The sequence below is a fragment of the Tupaia chinensis genome, unplaced genomic scaffold (genome assembly GCF_000334495.1).
Source record: "Tupaia chinensis unplaced genomic scaffold, TupChi_1.0 Scaffold144682_1, whole genome shotgun sequence".
NCBI classification, from domain to species: domain Eukaryota; kingdom Metazoa; phylum Chordata; class Mammalia; order Scandentia; family Tupaiidae; genus Tupaia; species Tupaia belangeri.
Window position 1 is genome coordinate 1,440,266 of NW_006204543.1, and position 22,883 is coordinate 1,463,148.

Consider the following 22,883-nt stretch of genomic DNA (forward strand, 5'->3'; position numbering starts at 1 on the left):
CTCACTGGAGAGACAGAGACAGAGAGATAGAAAGCAAGAAATACCCCCCCCCCAGGGGGGATGGCCACACTGCAGTCTCCCCTCTTTGAGTCTCCTCTCAGGATCTTGGGCATGCACGCGCATGCGCCCAGCGTGAGTTTGAAACCACTGGGTCTGGGACTCGGACCACGGTGGAGTACGCGGGAGCCCAGCGGTGTACCGGTTTGCCATCTGCTGGTCCCTCGCCCGGCTGTAAGAAGGGGGCATGTATAGGCCTGTCCTCCCTTCCTATCAGGGGAGTGAAGAAACAGTGGGACCAAGGAGATCCACGGCACGTGGCGACATTAGGGCGCGCGGGGGGCGAGGGGAGAAGACACAGAAATGAGGTCAACTGAGTGCTGAGTTGACGTTTCAAGACTCGGTGGCAGTCCTGTATGAATCAATGTCCTTCTCAGGCCGAGGGAGTAGCCCGAGGGAAGCCAACCCGCATTCCTACGACTCGGGCTGTGATTTACAGAACTGAAGTGACGCTGAGAGCTGCAGGCACTGACGGCCAGCTGGGGCCGGCTCAGGACACGGCTCCGGGAAGAAGGAGCCGAGAACCACGACGGCCGCCATGGCCCTCACTTCAGAGGAGGTGAACGCTGGGAACAGAGACAGCGTCGCAGCGGCCCATGCTTGAGTGTGGAGAGGAACTGGAATATATGCCGGGTTAGTAAGACCCGGGTGTAAAATAGCTTGGCTGCTTTACTTGTAGTTTTACATTGATTTGCTTTTTATTTAACCCTGAACCAATGTGTAGAAAATAATATCTAATTAGTGTAATTGTAATGTTGTTTGTCACAGCAATGACCAAATTTGTCAATTTGGTGTTATCATACACCTTTAACAGATCTTGATTCATAGCTTTTTTTTTTTTTTTGTAGTCCATAGGTAATTGTTTTATTCTGATGCTCTTCCTAAAACATTTTGTAATAAGCTATAGTCCAAATATTACCTCTTTAGGGAAATCCATGAAAAGTACTCTGATAACTCTGTTTCGTTTTTTTGTTTGTTTGCTTTTTTTTTTTTTTTTTTTTTAATTTCTGAAAAAAAAAGGAAGGGTTATTAAAATCTGTTAAATCTTAGAAATCAAACATTTCAAATATTTCCAAAAGAGATGATCATCTTTTTCACCCAGAATTTAAGTCTTAAAATAGAAGGAAGCGATCGTGGGTGAAATAGAAGGCTGAAATGCCCTTTATAGGATGACAGATGACTTGCGATTTTTAAACCATTTCATGAACACTCCTTATTTTGAGGGCTCATCTAGTACCGACTATAATTAGAACCACTGATTTCAATGCAGTATTTCTTCTTGCTCTATAAACCTTGACAGGTGCAGACGTTCAAAGACTGAAAAACATCCTATTCAGCCTTTTATCACAGAACGGTTTGGGTGTTTTCCTGGAATATGTCACGGAGTGGCACAGTCGGGATGTCACTCTCGACTTACCTTCCAGCTTCTAGTAAGTCTAAGGCTCTAGTTCTAGGAGAAGCAGGAAGGATTCGTTATGCAAGGAATGATACCTCGCCCTGTGGCAAGAACAATGTTGAGTCTGCAGCTCTGACGCCTGGCAAGAGTAATGCCTACCACCTCGCGAGTGCAAACACAACCGGCCAACTTGCAAAATGTCACGCGCTCTATGACCATGATGCATGCATCGTACCCAGAGACTGACCTGGGCACAGAGGCAAATCGGGGACAAGCAGACGGCCTAGGCTTCCCTTAGAGCCCGTCGCAGGAGGGACTCGGTGACTACCTGGGCCTTCTGAGCATTCATGTATCAGCTACCCAGAGCACAGTGTAACCACAAAATAGGAGAATCTTCTCGTGGTGTCACAGAAGGGTCCACGCAGTCCCAGCCGCAGACGCAGAGCCCTCCTGGGAGGCCTACGGAGCTGCAAGGGCGCTGACTTCCCTCCCAAGACGCAGGAGACAGTGAGAAGGCACGTCCCTGCTGCAGAGCCAGAGACTTCTGTCGGGGACAGCTGCGGGTGCTGCTGGCTGCCCCGATCGGCAGCCCGAGTGCTGTCACCAAGGACGGAGGGGTCGCAGTTATAACGGACAGTTGGGGCTGCCAGCCAGTGTGTAGGTATTCTTTGTGTTTCGCATGGGATTTCTGGTTCTTGTCTTACTTTCTTTTAATTTACATGCATCACTTGATATCAACTTTTTGGGAGGCCCATTGGTATTTAAACACGATCGGTGGGGATAAATAATGACACAGCTGAACCCACATGGGAGTGGGAAGGCCCCTGGTTTGAATCCCAGGACCTCCCTGTACACACTGGATGTGCGAGCATGCTTGAGATCCGGGCTGAGTCGGGAGGGTCATGGCATGTTTGGGGTGTCAGTCTCTCTCTCCTATTGAACAAATAAATAAACTTTGAAAAAAAAATTTTTTTTTTTACCAAGTACTTACCACTAAATTCTAGGATGGTAGCCGGGAACAATTTGTAATTCCTACTTTTATGAGCCTTAAATTTTCACTGAAAAGTTGCACGCATGCACACTTTACATTAAGGCCTGATGGACATTTACAGATTTCTAAAAAATGCGAACAAGGAAGTTCAGCACACGGCCTGGGGATTGAGAGACTGCATCCCCCAAGACCAGTGATCCATGCTGAGTCCTGGACCCAGCAATTTGAAAAACATGTCGGGCACGTGTGCACGTGTGCCCAGGATCCTGACAGGGCAGAGAAATGCGGAAGGGTCTGCAGCGTGACCGTGCCTCATGGGGGTGCTTTCTTGCCCCCCCTTCTCTCTCCAGTGAGTGCACGCACCCTCTGGCAAATTAAAAAGAAAAACTGTGAACAAGGAAAGGCTTTACCAAAACTGTTAGGAAAACAGAGAAACAAATGTTTGGAAAAACAATAGAATGGACATGAGAATCAACTGAAAATGTCCTCTGCACCCGGCTTGTCACTTCTTTGCTATGTTCTGCTAACTCTCTCTCTGGTACCGGGGCATGTGTTGTGTGTGCGCACTCAGAAAGGTATTTCTGCAGAAAACACCGTGGCGGTTCCAACAGTGTCTTGAAGGAAAAAGACAAGAAATGTACAACCTGTTTCCAGCAGGCAGGAACCTGGAAAGGCAGCTGTGTGTGTGCATGTGTGCGTGTGTGTGCGTGTGTGCATGCGTGTGTGTGCACGGCTGCCTCTGCGATGAAGCGGCAACCGTGTGGTGAGTCCCAGCTCCCCTGGCGGCGGCATGCCCACCGCCCACCATGCACACGCAGGAGGAGGCCGGCTCCCAGATACCGAGCAGAGTGGTGCTAAGTACATTTCTCCGTCAGAAATCCAAGAGCATCCCTCCTATAGAAGCCTGGTTTTACTCACAGATCCTGGGTCTTTCTGGACAACCTTATGTGGGGTTTTCTTTGTTCTTTTTTCTTTTTCTTTTTTAAGAGAGATTTTTGCTGTAGGGCGCATGTACTTGCCAGAGATACAGAGAGACAGAAAGCGAGAAATCACCCCCAGGGGGATGGCCATGCCGCAATCCCTTCTCCTCCATTCTCCTCTCGGGATCTTGAGCATGCACGCACACGCGCCCGGCATGAGTGTTAAGTCAGTGGGTTTGGGACTCGAACCACGGTCGGCTATGTGGGAGTCCAGCGACGTAACCATTACGCCATCTGCAGGTCCCGACCTCATGTGGGGTTTTCCGGAAGGATGGAAGCTGGGCACTACCTGGTGTGCCTCCCTCCTTCCGAGCACTTCTGGACTGACCTGAGCCAGCACGAGGCCTGCAGGAGTGGGGTTCTCTGGGAGCCCCTCCCTGCCCTGGCAGGCATAGACCACACACTCAGCAAAGACCCAGAAACGCCCATGGGCTTGGAAAATACTGAAGTCTAACGAGGCGAATTTTTTAAGAATAAAGTAATGCAGGAACAAGCCCAGCATGCAACAGGTAAAAACGTATTTTCAGGAACCGCGGGGATGAAAGAGGGGGAAGGATACGGGTTTTAAATCATATAGAAACCACAGTATACTTTCATTAGTCTGTGGCTCGTCATTCAATAATGTACTGGTCTTATCAGAAATAAGCTGAAGTGACTTCGAATGACAAAGTGAGTGGTAACTGGAAGACGTCACAGCTCGCGTCCCGGGTGGGGCGAGCGGCCTAGCTGGAGCTCCCCGGGGGCGAGCAGTCAACGGTTCCCTGATGCAGCGTGCCCTGGCCGCCCGGGCTCTGCTGGGCTCTGCTCTGAGGGGGCAGGACCAGGGCGGATCTCCCAGGACTCCTGCCCTCTCTCCCTCCGCAGCCGGCATGTCTCCGGGGGACCGTGGGCAGAGGGTGGACCAGAGGCTGGCAGGGGCGGGGGTCATCAGCGCGGTCACTCACACCCAACGGGGTGGCGGGCCCCTGAGGAGACACGCCGGCTGTCGCGGTCACCCACCCCGGGCACCCCTCACGGGAGCCTACCCGGCTGGCCTCGCTCTTCGACCGGTCGTTCTTGGCCTTGGCGCTCTTCTCTGCGAGCTTCTTCTGCCTCTGAGGGCCTCTCCCGAAGAAGATGTAGTTGACGAAGGCGTACTCCAGGAGGGCCAGGAACACGAAGACGAAGCAGCCCATCAGGTACATGTCGATGGCTTTGACGTAGGGGATCTTGGGCAAGGTCTCCCGGAGGTGTGTGTTGATGGTTGTCATCGTCAGCACGGTGGTGATCCCTGGAAGGGAAGCGGCGTGGTGAGCAGCCTGCGGCGTGGCCCCAGGGCTCTGCTCACCTCCTTCTGATTTTCTCAGCCAGCCCGGAGGGGCAGGGGCCGCGGGCTGAATATTGCGGGTGGCCGGGAGGTGACAGAGGTGTCACACCACAGTGCAGCCAGCTGGCATCCCCACAGGGATGGGACTCCACTCCCCCGACACTCACACCCCTTGCCAATGAAGAGAAAGGAGCTTCGGGAGAGGAAGGGGGAGGTTCAGGGAGGGGAGAGGGACATGCTCTCGTGCACACGAGAGGCAGTGACAGCAGCTAGGTGACAACACGCCGAGTCAGGGTGAGCTCCAGGGAGTGGATGGAGCTCATCTATGGCGGGAGAGGCGGGGCGTGAGGGAATCAGGGACTCCCCACGCGGAGCGGGTGGGGCTGCAGCACTCGCTGGAGGGGAATGAGATCTGGTCCTGGGCTCCAAGCTGACCCGACTGCAGAGTCTCTGACAGTTCCCTCAGCTACAGAAGAGACCACCTCTGAGCTGTCTCGAAAGGTCCATTCAAGTCGAGGGTTAATGATTTTATGAACCATATGGAATCTCACCTTACCGGGGACAAATGACCAGTTCACTCCCTCTCCTCCCCTCTTACGTCATTATGTTGAAGTTTTTACATGGGTTTGTCTGAAAACTCCACTGTTTCTCTAGGGGAAATGCTGTCCTTCCCCTGGGAGGTTGCTTTTACAATTCCCCCATCCACAGATAACAGAATCCTCTGTTGTGTTCCATACTTTTGCAACACGAAGACCCTCTGTGGAATAATCCCAGGCCATCGAGACTAGAGGGCCCACTGGTTAGTCACATGCCTGGAGCTTGGGGAAGCAAGTTAAGCCATGCCTGCAGGAAAGGCGTGAGCCTCTTGCCTCTTGGGGGGACAGTGACGGCTGCCGTTACCAGACTCTGATTCTCTGGAAATATTCAAACGCTCAGGGAAGCAGGGCAGCCTCGAGGGCTCGGCCTCTTCCTACAGCAGCAGCGACACCGCCACATCGATGAGAAATGTACTCCAGGTCCCAACAGGGAGGTCAGCTCTCGGCATGGCTTCCAGGCCTCCCTGCTGGAGGAAGACTTTCGAAGCACAGGTCCTAGCCATGGGCCTTCATCCGCACGACCCCCATGTGGAATGAAGACCCAGAGCGAGTGCAGGCCCACGGGTCTGCAGCCCCAGGACACAGACTGGACCAGAGCCCGAGCCAGTCTCCACACGCCCCGGCCCAGCTCTGCAGCCGAGGGCTTGGATCTGCAGGGTGTCTTAGTTTATTGCCCTCTGGACCCACCCATCACGTGAGTCCCACAAGAGGACCTCACGACTGGAGCTCAGCTGGAGAGGCACGGGAGCCTGGGGTCCTTCTCCAGCGTGTGCCCTCCCGCCTGTGCTCAGAACTGCTCCCAAGAGCAGAGAACTGAGTGTGGGGACGATTCCGACGCACTGCTGCGGACTACCATCGCTCCTGCGAGGCGGAGGCCGTGAGGGTGGCGGAGCAGTTTAAGATTCTGTAGCATCACATTCAGGTGCACCTGGAGACGTCTTAAATTTGAAAATGGCGATGTGATACTTATGGTTTACAAATAAATGTGAAAGCACCATGCACATGCTACACAATCAGGCACTCCCGCTGTATTCAAAACCCCGTAAGCTAGCTGCCACAACGTCCCCACGACACCTCACAGTGGATGTGGGAAGCCCAGAAGCTTGGCTTTCGCATGACTTTGGTCCTCTGGCTGATGACAGAACAGGCACGGGCAACCCTGGCCTCAGTGGATGTGCCCAGGAATGGGCTGAGCCTCAGGGTTGGGGCCACCAGCTCATCCCGGAGGCAGGGCAGGCCTAGAGCAGCTTGCTAGGGCCCTGGTTTCAGACTGATCAGCCACGCCCAAGGGGTCCCGTGAGATTTCACGGTCAGTGCCCCAGGCTCCACAGTCTGGGCTCACGTGAGCTCTGAGCTGCAAAGGCTCACACACTCGCTAACTCGTCTGCCACTTTATCTCCTATCTGGACTGCTGTGGACGGGGTGGTGGTGTGGAGGTCCACAGCTTGACAGCAGAGCCCCGTGGCCCAGCCAAGGGCCCCGTGGCCCAGCCAAGAGCCCGGCTCTGGGGGTCCACAGCCAGGGTCTGGAGCAGCTGGGAAGACCACAGGTAGCATGTTGGTGAAGTGCCAGCCAACGGTAACTGGCTTAGTTACCACTACCGACGAGAGGTCCGTCATCGCACGGCTGTTCACCACCTCAGGGCTCGGCAGCCCCAGTTTCCTAGCCTGGGCCTGACTCTGGCCGCCCCATAGCAGGCGGCTGGGCGGGGCGGCCTCTCTGCTCTTCCCACTGCTGCCGGCGGTGACACCTTCCCATGGATGGCTAGCCTCCCGATGGCTCGAGTAGGTGATCTCAGTAAAAGGTTAGATTTGGAAGACTGCGTTTACGCAGACCACGGAAATGCAACTGATTTACCTGTGTCAGTCAACGCAAACATGGCATTTCCCTCCCTCATCAAAATACGGTGGCCTAAGTGATGAGCCCACCTGTCACTCTCAGCAGTGCTGGGCTCCAGGGTCCAGAGGAAATTCCTCCAGCTATAACCTCCCCCTCTGCAGGCGTGGGGAGGCTGCGGGTGTATCCGCGGCCCAGACCCCGGGCAGCAGCCCAGTCCTGGAGTGCATGGACAGCACAGGCCTCGCGACTCCCACCGATGGCGTTTAACATAACATAAATGTCACTTAACCCTACCTGAAGATGAGAAAAACTGCAGATGACTTATCAGCTCTGTAATTACCTAAAATACATTTAAATAATTATTTTGCCTGTGCACTTTCATAATGATTAGCTGAGCGAGAAAAGTGCTTCTGAAACTGTCAGCCTTCCTTTAATAATCAAAAATATTAAAATTAATACTGAAATTGACAGTGTATAGTTTACATGAGCCAATAGTCCAGTTGTCGACCAAGGGCCAGCAAAGACTGCCCGGACCCTGGGGATCACTCAGAATCTAATTGCATATTTTAGTGCTCATTAAATTGTGTAATTCCAATTATATGCTATAATATTTGACTATTTTTCTGACTTAGAAAAGAAGAATGCACAATTAATCAAGCCTTCTTTCTGGGCCATGGAATAAATTTGAACAGGAGATGTTAATCCTTGCTTTAGTGTCAAAAATAGTTTTATTATGCAAATATTCTGCAAGCATCTTTTCCCTTTCATGGGCACGAAAATTCACATTTGAGCCTTGTAATTAAATTAACACATCAAGGGAATCGTGCATGAAATTAGTGCTTCAAGATAAAAAGTGACTCTGTGGCCAAGACTGGTGTCAGGGTGTCGGCAAGACCGTCGCCGAATTCCAGCCTCTGAACGCGCCTCACCCTATGGCGCCACGGCCTCTTTACATTTGAAGTATCATTTGGAAATAGCACATACCGAGGGCGACTCTGGCTGCAGAGGCATCGTAATTGATCCAGAAGGACACCCAGGACAGAATCGTGATCAGGATAGAGGGCATGTACGTCTGCAGGATGAAGTAGCCGATGTTTCTCTTCAGCCGGAAGCTCAGTGAGAGTCGAGGGTAGGCGCCTACGACAGACAAGGGCGTTATTCTGCAGAAGAGTCACCTGTCAGATCCAGCACTTAACGGTGGACAAACTGGGACTTTCCCTCCAGTTGTGTGTGTGTGTGTGTGTGTGTGTGCGTGTGTGTGTGTGCGTGTGTGTGTGTGTGTGTGAGAGAGAGAGAGAGAGAGACCATGTAGTAGACTCCACAGTTTGATCAAATGCATAATCATATAGTCAAGACATTACAAATATTTTTCATAGTTGATGCAAATTATTTATAAACATGATTTAAAAGTCTTCCTGGGACCAACAGTTAGGGTAATGGCTAGGTCACTGGACTCCCATGTAGTAGACTGCGATTCGAGTCCCAGACCCGGTGGCTTAAACTCACGCCAGGTGCATGTGCGTGCCCAAGATTCCGAGAAGAGAATGGAAGAGAAGGGATCGTGCCGTGGCACCCTTGGGGGGTGAGTGCTCGTGCCCTATACCAAAAACCTCTCCAACAACAACAAAGTCTTCCTAATTTTCCATCAAATGTATACACGTGAACTGTATGGTCGATAAATATGAATTCCTGAATGCTGTAGATTTATGTGATTTCCAATTTTACAAGACTTTAAATGGTATTCTTAAGAATATCTTTAAGCCAAACCTTCTTGCTGTATTTAGACATTTCTTTAGGAACATCTAAATTTCCTCCAAAAGAGGAAATGCTGGCCACTGTTGGGGCTTCAACAAATTACTTTCTGAAAGAGCCGTGCCGGCGTACACTGCCACTACGAGCACCTTATAAAGTGCACATCGCGCCTCGCAAACACACCACTATAGAACAGCTCGCATACTTTTCCAATTCTTGTGAGCAAAACCTGTCCTTCCCATTCTTTTCTCTAACCGACTTTTTCCTATATGGCTGTTTGTTCTCTGCATTTCATTTTATGAATGATCTGATTCTGTTGGTCCTTCATTTTTCTCATTTCTTTCTTCACACTGGTCTGATCTTTTCACTTCAGTTCTTTCTGTTTGAATCCTTGCCTGTATTCTTCGTAAGTGTTCCCAGCTGTCTGTGTAGCCCTTGTAATGAGTTTGGGAGCTACCCAGAGACTCACATGTTTTAAGGTAGCTGAATCTATCCCTTCCATCTTTAACCCTGTGATTTAAAAAACTTGTTTTTTTTTTTTTTTTTTTTTTTTTGAGAGGGAGATTTTTTGCTATGCAGTGTGTGCACTTGCTGGAGAGACAGAGACAGAGAGACAGAAAGTGAGAAATTATCCCCCAGGAGGGATGGCCATGCCACACTCCCTTTTCCTCCATTCTCCTCTGACTTGTACCCACACGCGCCAGGCATGAGTTTCAAGCCATCAGGTCCAGGACTCGAACCATGGTTGATTCTGTGGGAGTCCAGCCACATAACCATTGTGCTGTCTGCTGGTTCTTAGAAATCCTGTTTTAAGCTTCGGTAAGTTCCACAGTAGGAGGTGCCCACAGATCTGTAGTGAGCACTGGCAACTGTTTCACTGACTTCCTTTGGACAAAGTTTTAGTGTGGGCAGGAAGGACCACTGTGGTATTTGCTGTTTCTTTGGGGAAACCCCCAAATGACCACAGCTGATAATGAATAATTTGAGGTTGAGAAGTGACAAATTAGCTGCACGAGGACACACCCTTCAAGACAAGAGCTTCTGGTGCCAACAGAAACCTACGGCAGCCTGAGTGCCCGTGAGCCTGCAGACGAGGCCAAGCAGGAGAGGGAATTAGAGGGGGCTGGAGTGGGGGCTGCTGGGCACCTCGGCAGTCTACTTCCTTGTTTTTTTCGTAAGTCATTTTTTTAAAAAAATATTTTTTCCATGAGCAAAAGAGACAGAAACAGAAACAGACAGGCAGGAGCCAGCACCCCATTACGGTCTTGATGCCCTGACCCACTCCCAGCTCCAGCCGGTCCCGGGTCACAGGCACCGTCACGGCTCACGTGAGATCAACATGCATTTCGTCTGGCCTCAGAACGCCCAGCGTGTGTCCTTAACTAACCGCTTTCCTCGAAAATTCGTTCTTGGACCAGAGTCCTTCAACCCCATTTCCTGAGGGAAATCTCATTAATTCGGAAGACTTGTAAAATGTATGGATAGTATAAGAAGTTAGTGTAATATTTAATTTTAGAAATATTTTAAAGTGATGTGGTTTCTGTTACATCTTCATGTATAGGTGACTTAAAGCAATTTAAAAAGCCTTTGAGGGGTGGGAGGTCTGGGGACCACTCGATGGGGGCCAATGCAGGAATTCAGTTCGGTTGGATGGAAGACCCGGCGTGGTGTCCTGAATGCCTCACGGGGTGCCAATGACAGACTCCCTCCATGCCCGCAGTGTATGCTATTCCAGACCTAGTCAGGGCATGTGCGACCGCATACGTGCTGAACGAAAAGACAGACTGCCCTGAGTGGTTTTGAGCTAGTGGACTTGGGAAGGCCATTCTAAGTGGACACAGACTCTCACAGAAGTGACAGTCCACAAACTTGTCAGACTTTCTGATGATGCTGCGTGAAAACGCGACAGACCCTGTGCAGCACCCTCGTGGCCCGGGGCAGGAGTGGGAGTGGGAGTGGGGCCCAACTCCTGGGAGAAGAGCACCCACTTGGCCCTCACTTCCTTTCTCCTTTCTTCCTGGTTTCAAGGCCATCCGTGGCTGTATGCCTGCCCGCGAAGAAGAGTTTCTCTTATCACGGTGTGTTGAATGCCCCTGCCTTTTAGCTTGGCAGTAACCAGCCTCACACAGCATGTTCTTGGTTGGTCTGACCCACCACGCTCATTAGTCCCCTTCAGATTCAGAGAAAAGGGGGTGTGCACAATGACAACTTACTGGGATGGTCCTCAGCGCTGCATTGGCTGCACGCATCGCACACACACGGACACTCTCACCCCAGTGCGGGTAGCGGGTGCCCCTGAGTGACCGAGTAGACAAGGGACTCACCCGTGGCAAAGACGACATTCCTGGAGACCAGGCGGTGCTCCACAATGGAGAACTGTGGGAGCTCAATCCTCTCCACTCCCGTAACGGCCTTGTCCCCGCCACGCCAGTAAAACTCAATGTCATCCGTGGTGTAGCCATCTGCCAGGAGAGAGGGGGCATGTGGCAGTGAGGCACGCCATCTCTGCGTGTGAGTGACAGCTCTGGAAACGGTCATTAACAAAATGGAAGCCATGGCTTTTCTCACTTTTAGGCAGTTCAGTTGAATGGGCTTATCTGAGAGAGGCCATCGAGACCTCACTGTCCCCTATGCCTATGTTAACCTCTGCCCTCTGCTTCCTATGAAGCTGGTGTTGAGAAACAGACAAACCAGGGAAGCAGGTGCCCTGTCCAGAGTTCTGTGTGCAAAGTGTAACTTGAGAGTGGACCCAGACACCACACAGACAACTCCGAACACGGCCAAAGAGCAGTGATTCAGAGGGTTCTAAGAGAAAATGAGAATTTGGAGATGAAGCATTCTGGGAGCTACTGACAAGCAGAAGACCGAGGAAAACATGGCAGTCAATGCCGACCGCACGAGGGGCTCCTAGAGCCAAGTAGGGCTTCTCTCTCGGCATGTTGGTGGTTTGCTCAGCTCCTTTGGCCACGACGGCCACCAGCCTTGGAAATGCCCATTATTGGGGTACTCCCGGGCCTCAGAGCTCTGCCCAGGTGGGCCTCAGCACTGGGGAGTGGTCCTCAGTCAGATTTCAGCTCCTGGGGCAGCACCAGGCTCACTAGGGGGTCATCCGACACCTCTTGGGAAGGAGAAAACAGGACAAGAAGGTCCGGTCTTAGAACACCAGGAGTCTCCTACAAGGTCAGGTCGGTGTGACCGATGTGACCAACTGAAACACAGATCTGGAGGTAACATTGTCCTGGTCCAGCAGACTGATCTGAATGTACACCTCAGGAACAAGGTAGACATTCAACATCTGATGTGCGCAGACAGAACACAGCCATGGTGGGGACCATTCTCCACAGCTAATGTCATCTTCCCCGTCCCACGCGCTCAGATCACAGTGGCCACACCTGTGTCCATCCCCATCCTCCTAACGTCTGCATATTTCATTCTGACCTGGCAGCCATGGTAGTCTTACCACGCCACACTTCTGCGTAAGACCCTCATGTTTCCCAATGCGATCAGCAATGCAAGTAGAAGCTCCTTACAGAGAGAACTGGCAGGTCTGACCACCCTCCTGCCCTGGTCGTCCAGCCCGGACTCGCTGGCCAGCACCTGTGCCCAGGGACTTGTGTGCTCTGCTCTCTGCAGGGACATACCTGCAGAGCCTCACATGGCCCACGCCTCCCCACAGCTGCATCTCGACATCAATAAAACCCTGCAGGAGCCCTCTCTGGCCCTCCACCTCACAAACACTCTCACGTCACGAGTTACACTTCTATCCAACTTTACTTTCTTCAAAACGTTTATTACTGTCTGTTTTCTGTCTAATGATTTCCTGTCTCTTCTGTACGTGCCTCTGTTTAGAACAGAGAGGGGCAGTAAGAATGCAGGAGATGCTTTTGTAAAAATTCGCCCCTACTGGAAATAAAGCCACGTCTTTCTTTGTGCATTTCTAGCACAGAGATGCGTGTAGTCAGGCCACCAGAAAACTGGGAGAATCCTTTCTTTCACTCAGACGCCTCGAGCAGAGATTCTCTGCGGGGAGGGGCCTCACGTGAGGGAACCTCACAGTGGACCTCCCCGCTCGTTGTCCACCACGGCCACACATGGCAGCGGCAGAGTCCACACTCTCGGAAGTCACTCACGATGTGCTCCGACAGCCGGAGCAGGAGCTGCTTCCTTATTTAGATCCCAAGTTTGCCTTCCTGAAATATTCATCAACTCATTGGAACTGTGCCCTCCGGACGCCCAGAATGCATTTAACTTCTTAGGGTAGTCCGCCGGGTGTGGAAAATCATCCTCCTTCCCTGAGCCTCCTGTCCTCCACCGTGAACGTCCCTCGACGATTCAATTATGCATCACTTGACGTAATTCTATGCCCGCCACCGTGTGGGAAAGCCCAGCCCTCAGGGACTGACAGTGACAAAGTGTAGGAGCGAGGGCCATGGCGGGGCCAGCTTCCCCCAGGATCTAGACCGAGCCTGTCGACAGTGTCATTTCTCACTGCGCTTATTCACAGAGACACAGATTCTCAGCGCAGCTGCATCAGGGACACTGCAGCGTCCTAGCCGTTTAACCACCAAGCGCGGCGTAAGTACCGACAAGCCGAACTCTAACAGGGACTAATCATACACTGCCCGCCCACAGACAAAGGTGACTGCAGTGACACCCCAGGATGCCCGGAGATGTGCCCAGGGGCGGGAGGACGGCTGCCTGTGCAATCTCAGAGAAGTCCTCAGCGTGGAGCGGTCAGCAGGGCGTCTACACTGCCCAGACTGGAGAGCATGGCCGAGATGCAGCAGCCCTCAGAGCTCAGAGGGCTGAGTTCCTGATGGGAAGTGGGTTTTCCTCCAACTGCCCAGGCCCAGCAGTGGAGCCACTCACGCACGACGTAGCGTACTGTAAGAAAATGGCCTCACAGCATCCGCGCCCTTCGCCAGGACGGGCTGAAGGGAACGCTTGTCTTACGCGTCAGCGCAGCAAACAGACTCGCCACTCAGGGAGAACAGAGAACTACCGTGCGCTGCGTCTCTGCCTCTCTGTCTCCCTAATCTCTCTCAGTTAAGACAGTGGTACCTGTAGCGTGGGGAATTCAATCTTAATTCTTAAGATAGCTAAAAAGACGTCAAGGAAGTCCCAGAGGCCTTGGAGAGGAACCTGCACAGTGACAAGGCCTGGGCCAGCGGGAGGGAAGGGACGGACACACGTACAGCTCTCGATCTCCAGCGTGCAGTTCTGCTCGTCCAGCGGGTACCTCCTCAGGTCCATCATGCACGCGGCTGTCGTGGTGATTCTGAAACACAGAGGGGGACAGAGACGGCGGTCAGAGACGGAGCAGGGCAGCTGCTTCCAGATACGCCGCGAGGGTCCTGAGGACCAGACGCCGGCCAAATGTCACCGTGCATGCGGAGAGACCGAAGGAGTGTGATGGACCTGCTTTATCAAGAAAAAACAAACACATTTTATCTTTAAAAATTTATTTTTAATCGAAAATTAAATCAACATTGTACGTATTTATGGTGTATGACAAGATGTTTTGAGACATGTATAATACATGCTTAGACGAGACTCTGTGTCGGCAGCCATGTGGTCTCTGTGTCCTGCAGCTGCAGGATTGACTCTCTACCTGCAGGATTTGGCCCTGCAGAACTGGGTCTGTGGAGCTGAAGAGAAGCCTCTGTTGGCGAGCTTTATGGCTTTGGCTGCAGTGAGGACCACGGTGGCATCCTGGCTCTCTGCTCAAGACTTTGTTACCCTAACAGACATGGGAGCAGATCTGTGACACCTTCTGTGTGGCTTCTGGTGCACGCCCAGGACGCCTGGAGGTTCCAGGGCTCTGAGAAGTACCCGTGCCTATGCCCAGGGGACAGCCCCACAGACAGGTGTCACTTCACAGTGACTTCAGCCCTTTGCACTGCTCTGCAACAAGTCACACGTCTTCCTTCCTGGGTCCCCAGATGCTAGGTACACGAGGTGGGGGGCAGCTACCATTTATCGTGTTTTCCGTCATTAGGAATGAAGAGGCTAGGATTCCTTAATCCTAATTATTGACCTAAGTCAAATAGACCAAGCACTTTCCTTCAGCAAACACTTACCCTTCAATACGGGTAAGTGACAGGGCACGGGCCATCCGCTTTCTCCCTTCTTGTTTGGTTTCACAAATACATGGGAGAGCATGCTGGCAGAACCGCCCGAAGAGCTTTGCTATGGAGACCTGGAGGCTGATGCCGAGAAGGCCGCCGTGGTGAGTCGTGCTGCGTTAGCAGCCTGTCCCTGCTCCTTCCAGGACCTGCTGTCCTCCACATCTTTTGCAATCCTCCTCCCTGCAGAGGAGCTGTTTGTCTCCCACCTCTTGAATGCGGGCTGACTGCGCAGTTTGCTTCGTCTGATGCAATGGGAGAAGTGGATGGTTGTCAGGTTCAAGCTTCCGCCTCGAGAGGCAGCCTGTTCCTGTCTCCTGTCTTCTGCCTGTGCTGTGACAGGGCCATGTCCAGAGAGTGCTGGTCCCAGGAGGAGAGTGGACCCAGGGAGCAGGCGGAGGTGCCCACTCGCCTCCTCTGAGAACACCCCGTAAGCTCGCGGGTCACGGTCTTAGTCCTCCACTGTGTTGCTAACGGAAACACTCCCATAGGGTGATTTATAAAACAGAGGTTTATCTGGCTCACGATTCTGGTGGTTGGAAAGTCCAAAGGCCTGGCCATGGCTGATGTCAGACTGGACTCCGACGCTGGGTCTCCACACGGCTGACAGAAGCAGAAGCGGAGAGGGTGGCAGGCAGGCGCCCAGGGGGGCAGGTGCCACCTTCCTTTTACAGCAAGTGCCTCTCCTGGGAACTAAACTTTCTCATGCGAGCTGGAACTCACTCCATCTTCTGAGACAGCAAAAATCCATTCATGAGGGTCCTGCCTCCGTGATCTGAGCACCACGCATGAGGCCTCGCCCCTCAAAGGTCTCACTGCCTTCCAAGGCCAACTGGGACCAAGTTCCAAAGCCTGAACCTGCAGAGGACAAACCGTTATCCAAACCACAGCAGTCACCGCGCCTAGTCTGTGGGCGAGCCAGCTGGGATCAGCGAAGACGCTCATTAGCCCTGATCCGGCGGCAGCGAAGTTGTGGCTGTAGACAACTGATACAACACAAAAACACAGGTAACTGCACGCAGTGAAAAAGCTAATCTGTAAATAAACAAGAATCACAACCCGATATACCGTGACATGTCCTAAGATAGCAAAACCCTTAGTGGATAGCCCGTCTCTAAAATAAGCACACCGTTTCCACATTCAGCCGGCCGCTACCATTCAGCCACACCAGTTGCGAAATGAGCAGCCACATCGGGCAGACGAAATCAGCCTGCTGTGTCTCCGCTCAATTTTAAGCAATATGGCGATAAAGCTACAGGAAGACCCAGATACAATCACTTTGGTCTAAAAACTGAAGCAGAAAGTACACGCCAGATCCTGGAGCACCTGCCTGGGAACTGGATGAATGCAGCTCCACAGAAAGAACCAGAAGTTCAGGCCTCGGAAGAGGAAGGCAGGAGGCAGTCTGAAAGAGTCGGGAAGTGGCCGGAGTCACCTTGGCTACCTGGATCTAAGTAGGTCACTGGGAGCCTTCGCAATCTGGGACTACACGGTCCACAGTAGTCACTAGACGTGGCCATGACTTAGGCGTATATCTTAAATGAAGTGAAATAGAAACATCGTCTCTCCGACTCCCTAGCTACATTACAAGTGCGTGATGGCCTCGCGCCTCGGGCTGGTGGCTGCTGTGCCAGGCAGGGATAGACTGCTTCAGAAAGTTCCTCTGCACAGGCTGGGCCAGCAGCGTGCTTGCCCATGTCTTGATTCAGCGAGCGTGAGTCTCTGGATTGAAGTGCTGGGGAGATACGGCCAGACGCGTGGGACCAGGAGGCTGGGAGGAACACCAGTCATGGCTACAGGGTACCCTGGATGCAGGTGGAAATGCCACTCAGTCTCAAAGTGGCACACAGCAGTTCTGAGCTCATGGCCTCAGCAGGCAGTCCAGCAGGAGAGGAAGACCCACCCCAAGTACATGGAGGCTCGTCAGAACAGATGCAGCCCGTTAACCTGATTCTAGATGCACACCCGAGAGGCTAAAGCTTCCGACGCAAGGGGCTGGAGGACCAGTATTCACCATAGACGTGTTGTCACTAGAAAACCGGTGGGTCTGTCCCAGCTCAGAACCAACATTCCTAATAAAACAGGTGTCTGAGGAAATGAACATGAAGGTTGAAAAATCTGGGGGACACACGTCTGGTTACCAACAGAAAGACGTGAACACGACCTTTAAAACAAGGATGGGGACCAGCCAAGGAAGTGGCCGTTACGTTACTGGACTCCCACATGGCGACCATGGTTTGAGTCCTCAGCCCAGTGGTTTGAAAATCATGCTGGACGCATACGTGTGTGTGCCCAAGATCCCACGAGGAGAATGGAAGAGAAGAGATTTGCCTCGCTTTGCCTCTCACTCTCTGTCTCTTTCTGTCATCTTACGATGTGTGAGCACACACATTGTAAGGCTAAAACCTCTATAAAAGAGACAAAACAAAACAAAGGACAGGAACACATAAACAAAACAAAACGAAACACGGTCTGAAATGAAGTCATAGACAGATGGGCAGTGTCAACACTGCACAGAATGCGAGGACTCCTGGCCGCAAGCACTGGGTTAAAACTGGCACTGAAAGGTCGGGCATGGAGCAGTGGGAACATGCACCTCTCTGCAAGGCTGACCCACACAGGAAGGCTCCAGGTTCACATCCAGAGGCCTCCCTGAGTATGCCGGGCATGGATCAACGGTGGTTCCTGTGTCTCTGGAACCTCCTCTTCTTTTTTTTTTTTGGAGAGATTTTCACTGTAGGGCGCGTGCGCTCGCCAGACAGACAGAGAGAGACATAGAGACAGAAAGTGAGAAATCACCCCCCAGGGGGGATGGTCATGCCGCAATCCCTTCTCCTCCATTCTCCTCTCGGGATCTTGGGCACGCACGCACACGCGCCCGGCGTGAGTTTTAAGCCACCGGGTCCGGGACACGAACCGCGGTCGACTATGTGGGAGTCCAGCGACATAGCCATTATGCTAACTGCTGGTTCCTCTGGAACCTCCTCTTTTTAATAGGAGAAATAAATAAACTTTTAAACAATTCATACTGAAGACAAAGACAGTAGAATTGACATGGCTGAAATCTAAATTTAATGCCATGAGATGCTTCTTAAATTTTAATGGGCGCAGAAGTCACTATGGGATCTTGTTAAAATTCAAATCCTGAGTCAGAATGTGTGAGTTTCCCGGGTGATGATCCTGTTGGCCTGTGGACCACATTCTGAGAGGGAAAAAAAGGGCAAACTTGTGAGACCTTTCCAAGGGCAGAGTAAAAAACCAGACCTTAGAACAGACAGGGGCCAACCAGCGGTGTGGCGGTGAAGGCAACTGGATCCCACATGGCTGATGGCACAGTGTGAGTTCCAGACCTGGCAGCTTGGGAAACACTCCAGGAATGTGTGCATGCACGGCCAAGTCCCTAAAAGAGAGAAGTGGACCACCTCCCACGGGGATCTTTCTTACTTTCTCTCTCTTGCTCTCTCTGTCTGTTTCTCTCAGGCAAGTACATGCACTCTCTGGAAAAAATTAAAACACAAACAAACAAACAAAAATCCAAGAAAACAAGGTCAGGAGATGAAAGATGTGTGGGAAATAAATAAGCACATAGCTGGGCCTCATCGGGCAGAGCAGTAATGAACAGTATCCAAGTAAACAAATGAAAATTAAACGTAAAACAATAAAGACACCTACTTGTAGATTTCTGTTTGTAGATAGCATAGAATTGGATCCTGCTTAATTTTTTATCCATTATGACAACCTCTAGCTTTTGATTAAAGAGATTAATCCATTTACATTTAGAGTAATTACTAATAAGGAAAATTTTATGAGGGGGACTTCAAAAGGTTCACATTGAATGGGATTAAAGTCTGAGTTTATTTTGATGCAAAAAATATCAGAAATCCATGCACAACTTTTTTATAATATGCACTTTCTATTAACTTTTTGAAGACTGCCTGTATTCTGCAACATTGCTATTTATTTTCTGTACATACTAAATAACTTTTTATCCCCTAATTTCTTCCATCATTGTCTCCTTTTTTCTTCAGTTTATTTCTTTAATGACACATGCTAATTACTTCCTCACTTTTTTTGTAGTTTACATATTTTTGTTATCATGCAGATTACATTTACCTTCATAATATTTTAATAATACAATTTGAACACTGTGTGCCCCAAAACATAGACTTATAATTATTTTTTGTGTTTTTGTCTTCTGAGTTATGTAAAATAATTTTTTTAAGTGGAGCTACAAGAAAAAAATTACAATAATACCGAATTTATTATCTTTATTGAAGATCATTATATCTTATCCTTCTAAGTTATGTTGGTATCCTTTCATTTCAAACTGAAAGATTCCTTTCAGTATTTCTTTTAAGGCAGATCTAGTGGTATTAAACTCCCTGAACTTTTCTTTATCGGAGACTTTTAAAGTTCCTTCTCATTTTTAAAACTATTTATTTATTATTTAATTTGTTATTATTACTTTTAAATTTGACAAGAGAAGGGGGGGCGAGAGAAAATGGGAGAGCAAGCCACCAAGTCTGAGATTTGAACCATGGTTGGCCACATGGGAATCCAGCACCTCAACCACCACACTACTTGTCAGTCTTCCTTCTGATATTTGAAGAGAAGTTTGCCAGAAACCAAATTATCTGTTGAGGATACATAAATTTCAGCACATTAAATATCTTATCCACTTGCCTCCTGGCCTCTAAGATTTCTAGTTAAAACTGGGCCGATAATCTTTTTGAGGATTCCTTTTATGTGATGCTTTTGAGATTATTTCTTTGTCTCTTGATAATTTGGTTATAATGTGACTTAGTGTGAGATTCCTCAGATTTATTTCTCCTGGATTTCACTGAGCTTCTTAAATTTGTAGGTACATATCCTCCATCAAATTCGGGCAGTTTGCAGGCATTACTTCTTCCAGTAGTCTCTCTGTCTCTGTCTCTCTCTGTCTCACATGTTGGCATTTCCGTAACACTCTGAAATGTGACTTAGTGTGAGATTCCTCAGATTTATTTCTCCTGGATTTCACTGAGCTTCTTAAATTTGTAGGTACATATGGTCCGTTTGCAGCCGTTACTTCTTCCAGTAGTCTCTCTGTCTCTGTCTCTCTCTGTCTCACATGTTGGCATTTCCGTAACACTCTGAGTTACTTGATGATTTCTTACAAGCCCCTTAGGTTTTTATTTTTCTTCATTCTTTTCCCTTTTCTTCCTTAGACTCAACAACTTTAATTGTCCTTTCTTCAAGTTTACAGATTCCTGCTTCTGCCTGCTCAGATTATGTTGTTGAACTCCACTAGTAAACCCTTTGCTTCACCTGTTGTCGGACTTTCCCACTTTGGAATTTCTGCAGGGCTATCTTTTATCATTTCTATATCTTTGTTTATTGTACTTATATATCATTTTTTCTCATTTTCTTTAATGCCTTGTTCATTCCCTGTCCCCCCATCTCTTTCACGAGATAGATGATTAACGTCTTTATCTAGTGAATCTAATGTCTGGGTTTCTGCCGGTTTATTTTGTTCATTTGAACGGGGTTTGTTTTCTTCTTATTATTATTTTTTGGTATGTCTTATGATTTTTTTCCTGTAAAAGTTGGGCATCTGATTATTATAATATGTTAACTCTGGAAATTGGATTCTTCCCTTTCCATAGGGTTTGCTGGCTTTTAATTCAGGAGTCCATTGTTCTGAGACATTTTTAAACTTCTTAAGAAAAGATTATTCTTTGTCAAGTACAATCAGTGAAGTCTCTGTTCCTTCAGTTTATGTCCGGCTAATGTTTTACCAAAGACTGATTTGAATTCTAGGAGCGGAAACAAAAAACAGAACAAACAGAAAAGAGGACACAGCCACCGTTTGCGGTCCTTCCGCACCGGCTCTGGGCTAGGCATTCTGTACCGACTTAGCTAGGCTAGCTTTGAGCCTAGGATTCTGCGTAAGACAGAACTCTAAGATCTTCCTCGGATGTCTCTGACCCACCTTCTGTCTTGACATGTGCATACATCCGCAAGTTCATCTGTACATGTGGCTGCTTGTGAATGACCCAGTTTCCCAAAGAACTGCATCCAGCTTGCCCTCTGGGTCTCATGTGGTCTATCTCCTGTTTTCATCCAGACTCTCTCACCCCGGCTTCTGCAGGTTTGCAGTCATCTTGCAGTTTTTCTGAGCCACGCCCGCCTCTTCACGTGCCTGAATTCCGAGTGACACGGTGCAGAGACGAACCCCTGTGCAAGCCTTCCTGTCTCCTTTAGAGGGTGTAAGACATACGTATACACGTTATGGATGAGGGCTTCTGCTTCCTCTGGGCAAGGGAGAGAACTGGGAACCCAGCTGCTGCCTGGTCAAGACCAAAACTGTCCCTGCACTGGGCAGTAGGTAGGGGAAGGGCAACTGAAAATGCCATCGAGTTTTCCTAACAGGTTTTTCTTGTTCGGGATGTGGTTGGCTACTGTGAACTTTGGGCTGTTTTTCAGAGCTTCTTTTAAGTTGGTTCAGATAATTTCCATTCTTTAAAAAAAAATATTTCTGTGAGAGAGCAAGACCTCAGAGCTTCTTATTTGGCTACTTTGCTGTTATATCCCCAAATATCTTTCAAGGCAAGAGGAGGAGGGTGTTGATAAAGACAGAGCAGAAGTTAATACCTATCATGTAAAATCAAAGGCAAGGACTTTAAAAATACACATAAAACCGGGACCAGCAGATGGCACAATGGTTACATTGTTGGACTCCCACATAGTCAACTGCAGCTCGAGCCCCAGACCCGGCGACTTAAAACTCACACTGAGCGTGTGTGTGTGTACCCCAAATTGCAAGAGAATGGAGAAAAAAGGATTTCGGCATGGTCATCCTCCCTGGTGGGTGATTTCTTACTTTCTATCTCTCTGTCTCTCAGGCAAGTGCATACACCCTATAGTAAAAATTCTCTCTGAAAAAAAAAACACATAAAATATTCTTGGTGCTATTGAACACAAGTATAAATGAAGAATTTTATATAATAATGTACTTAGTAGCTTAAACTAAAAGAGAAACAGGTGGCAAGGTGGTTGAGGCACTGGACTCCCACATGACTGGCTGCAGTTTGGCAGCTTGCTTCTCTCTCTCTCTGTCTCTCTCAGGTCAAATTAAAAGATAATAATGAATAAAAGAATTCTTTAAAAAAGAAAACCCAAAGAAAAAGGATATTTTCTCTCAAAAACATGAATTCTCAAGATAGAAACAAGAGAAAACTTAAGAGATTCCTAAGTACAGCAGAAACTGAAACCAGGTGTGCCAGGGTGGAAAATGTCATAAGAAACTCTATTTAAAGTTCCATGTATTTATAAAAATTCTCCTCTAGAAAAAATTCATATGAAATAGAGACTAGGGACATCTTTAAATACTTAAAGGAACATCAACCCTTCTAGAAATAGATATTTCCCATAAAATACATTACAGAATACATAAAAAGAAAGAAGTCTGCTTGATTCATATTATGACAAAACACACTTAAACACTCAAGTACATATAACCTGTTAATATGTTTAACAGAATCTATACAGAACGTGTCGCACAAAAATGAGAGGGTCCCACACACCACCTTGCCGCTGGATGGGTTCAGTGACTTGAATCACGCTCCCTGGAAACCCTGGTCAAGCAAACCATGTGGATAAAAACCGGCAACCTAAGAGAGGGGACCTTGGACGTCTCTTGGGTGTGTATACACCCATCCTTAAGGGAGATTGGCTCCTTCCAACTGGATTCAGGAGAAAGGGTGCCTGCTTCCTGTCTGAGAAAACGAAATAGCCTTGAGGTGGCAGACAGGATGGACAGACACCGGCCTTCCTACTGGTAATGCAGGAGCACCTGCTGA

General features: G+C 49.4%; 1 protein-coding gene across 2 annotated transcripts in view; it reads right to left on the reverse strand.

Annotated features, from left to right (window-relative positions):
* The window catches only part of GABRB3 (gamma-aminobutyric acid type A receptor subunit beta3), a 43,406-nt gene that overhangs the window by 5,658 nt on the left and 14,865 nt on the right, over positions 1-22,883 (reverse strand). For both annotated transcript variants that reach the window (XM_006167244.1, XM_006167243.2), the window contains exons 3-6: positions 14,113-14,195; positions 11,242-11,379; positions 8,150-8,302; positions 4,450-4,694 (exon numbers count right to left, since the gene is read on the reverse strand). In XM_006167244.1, the coding sequence (XP_006167306.1) occupies positions 4,450-4,694; positions 8,150-8,302; positions 11,242-11,379; positions 14,113-14,195 (619 nt within the window). The remainder of the gene's footprint in view (positions 1-4,449; positions 4,695-8,149; positions 8,303-11,241; positions 11,380-14,112; positions 14,196-22,883) is intronic.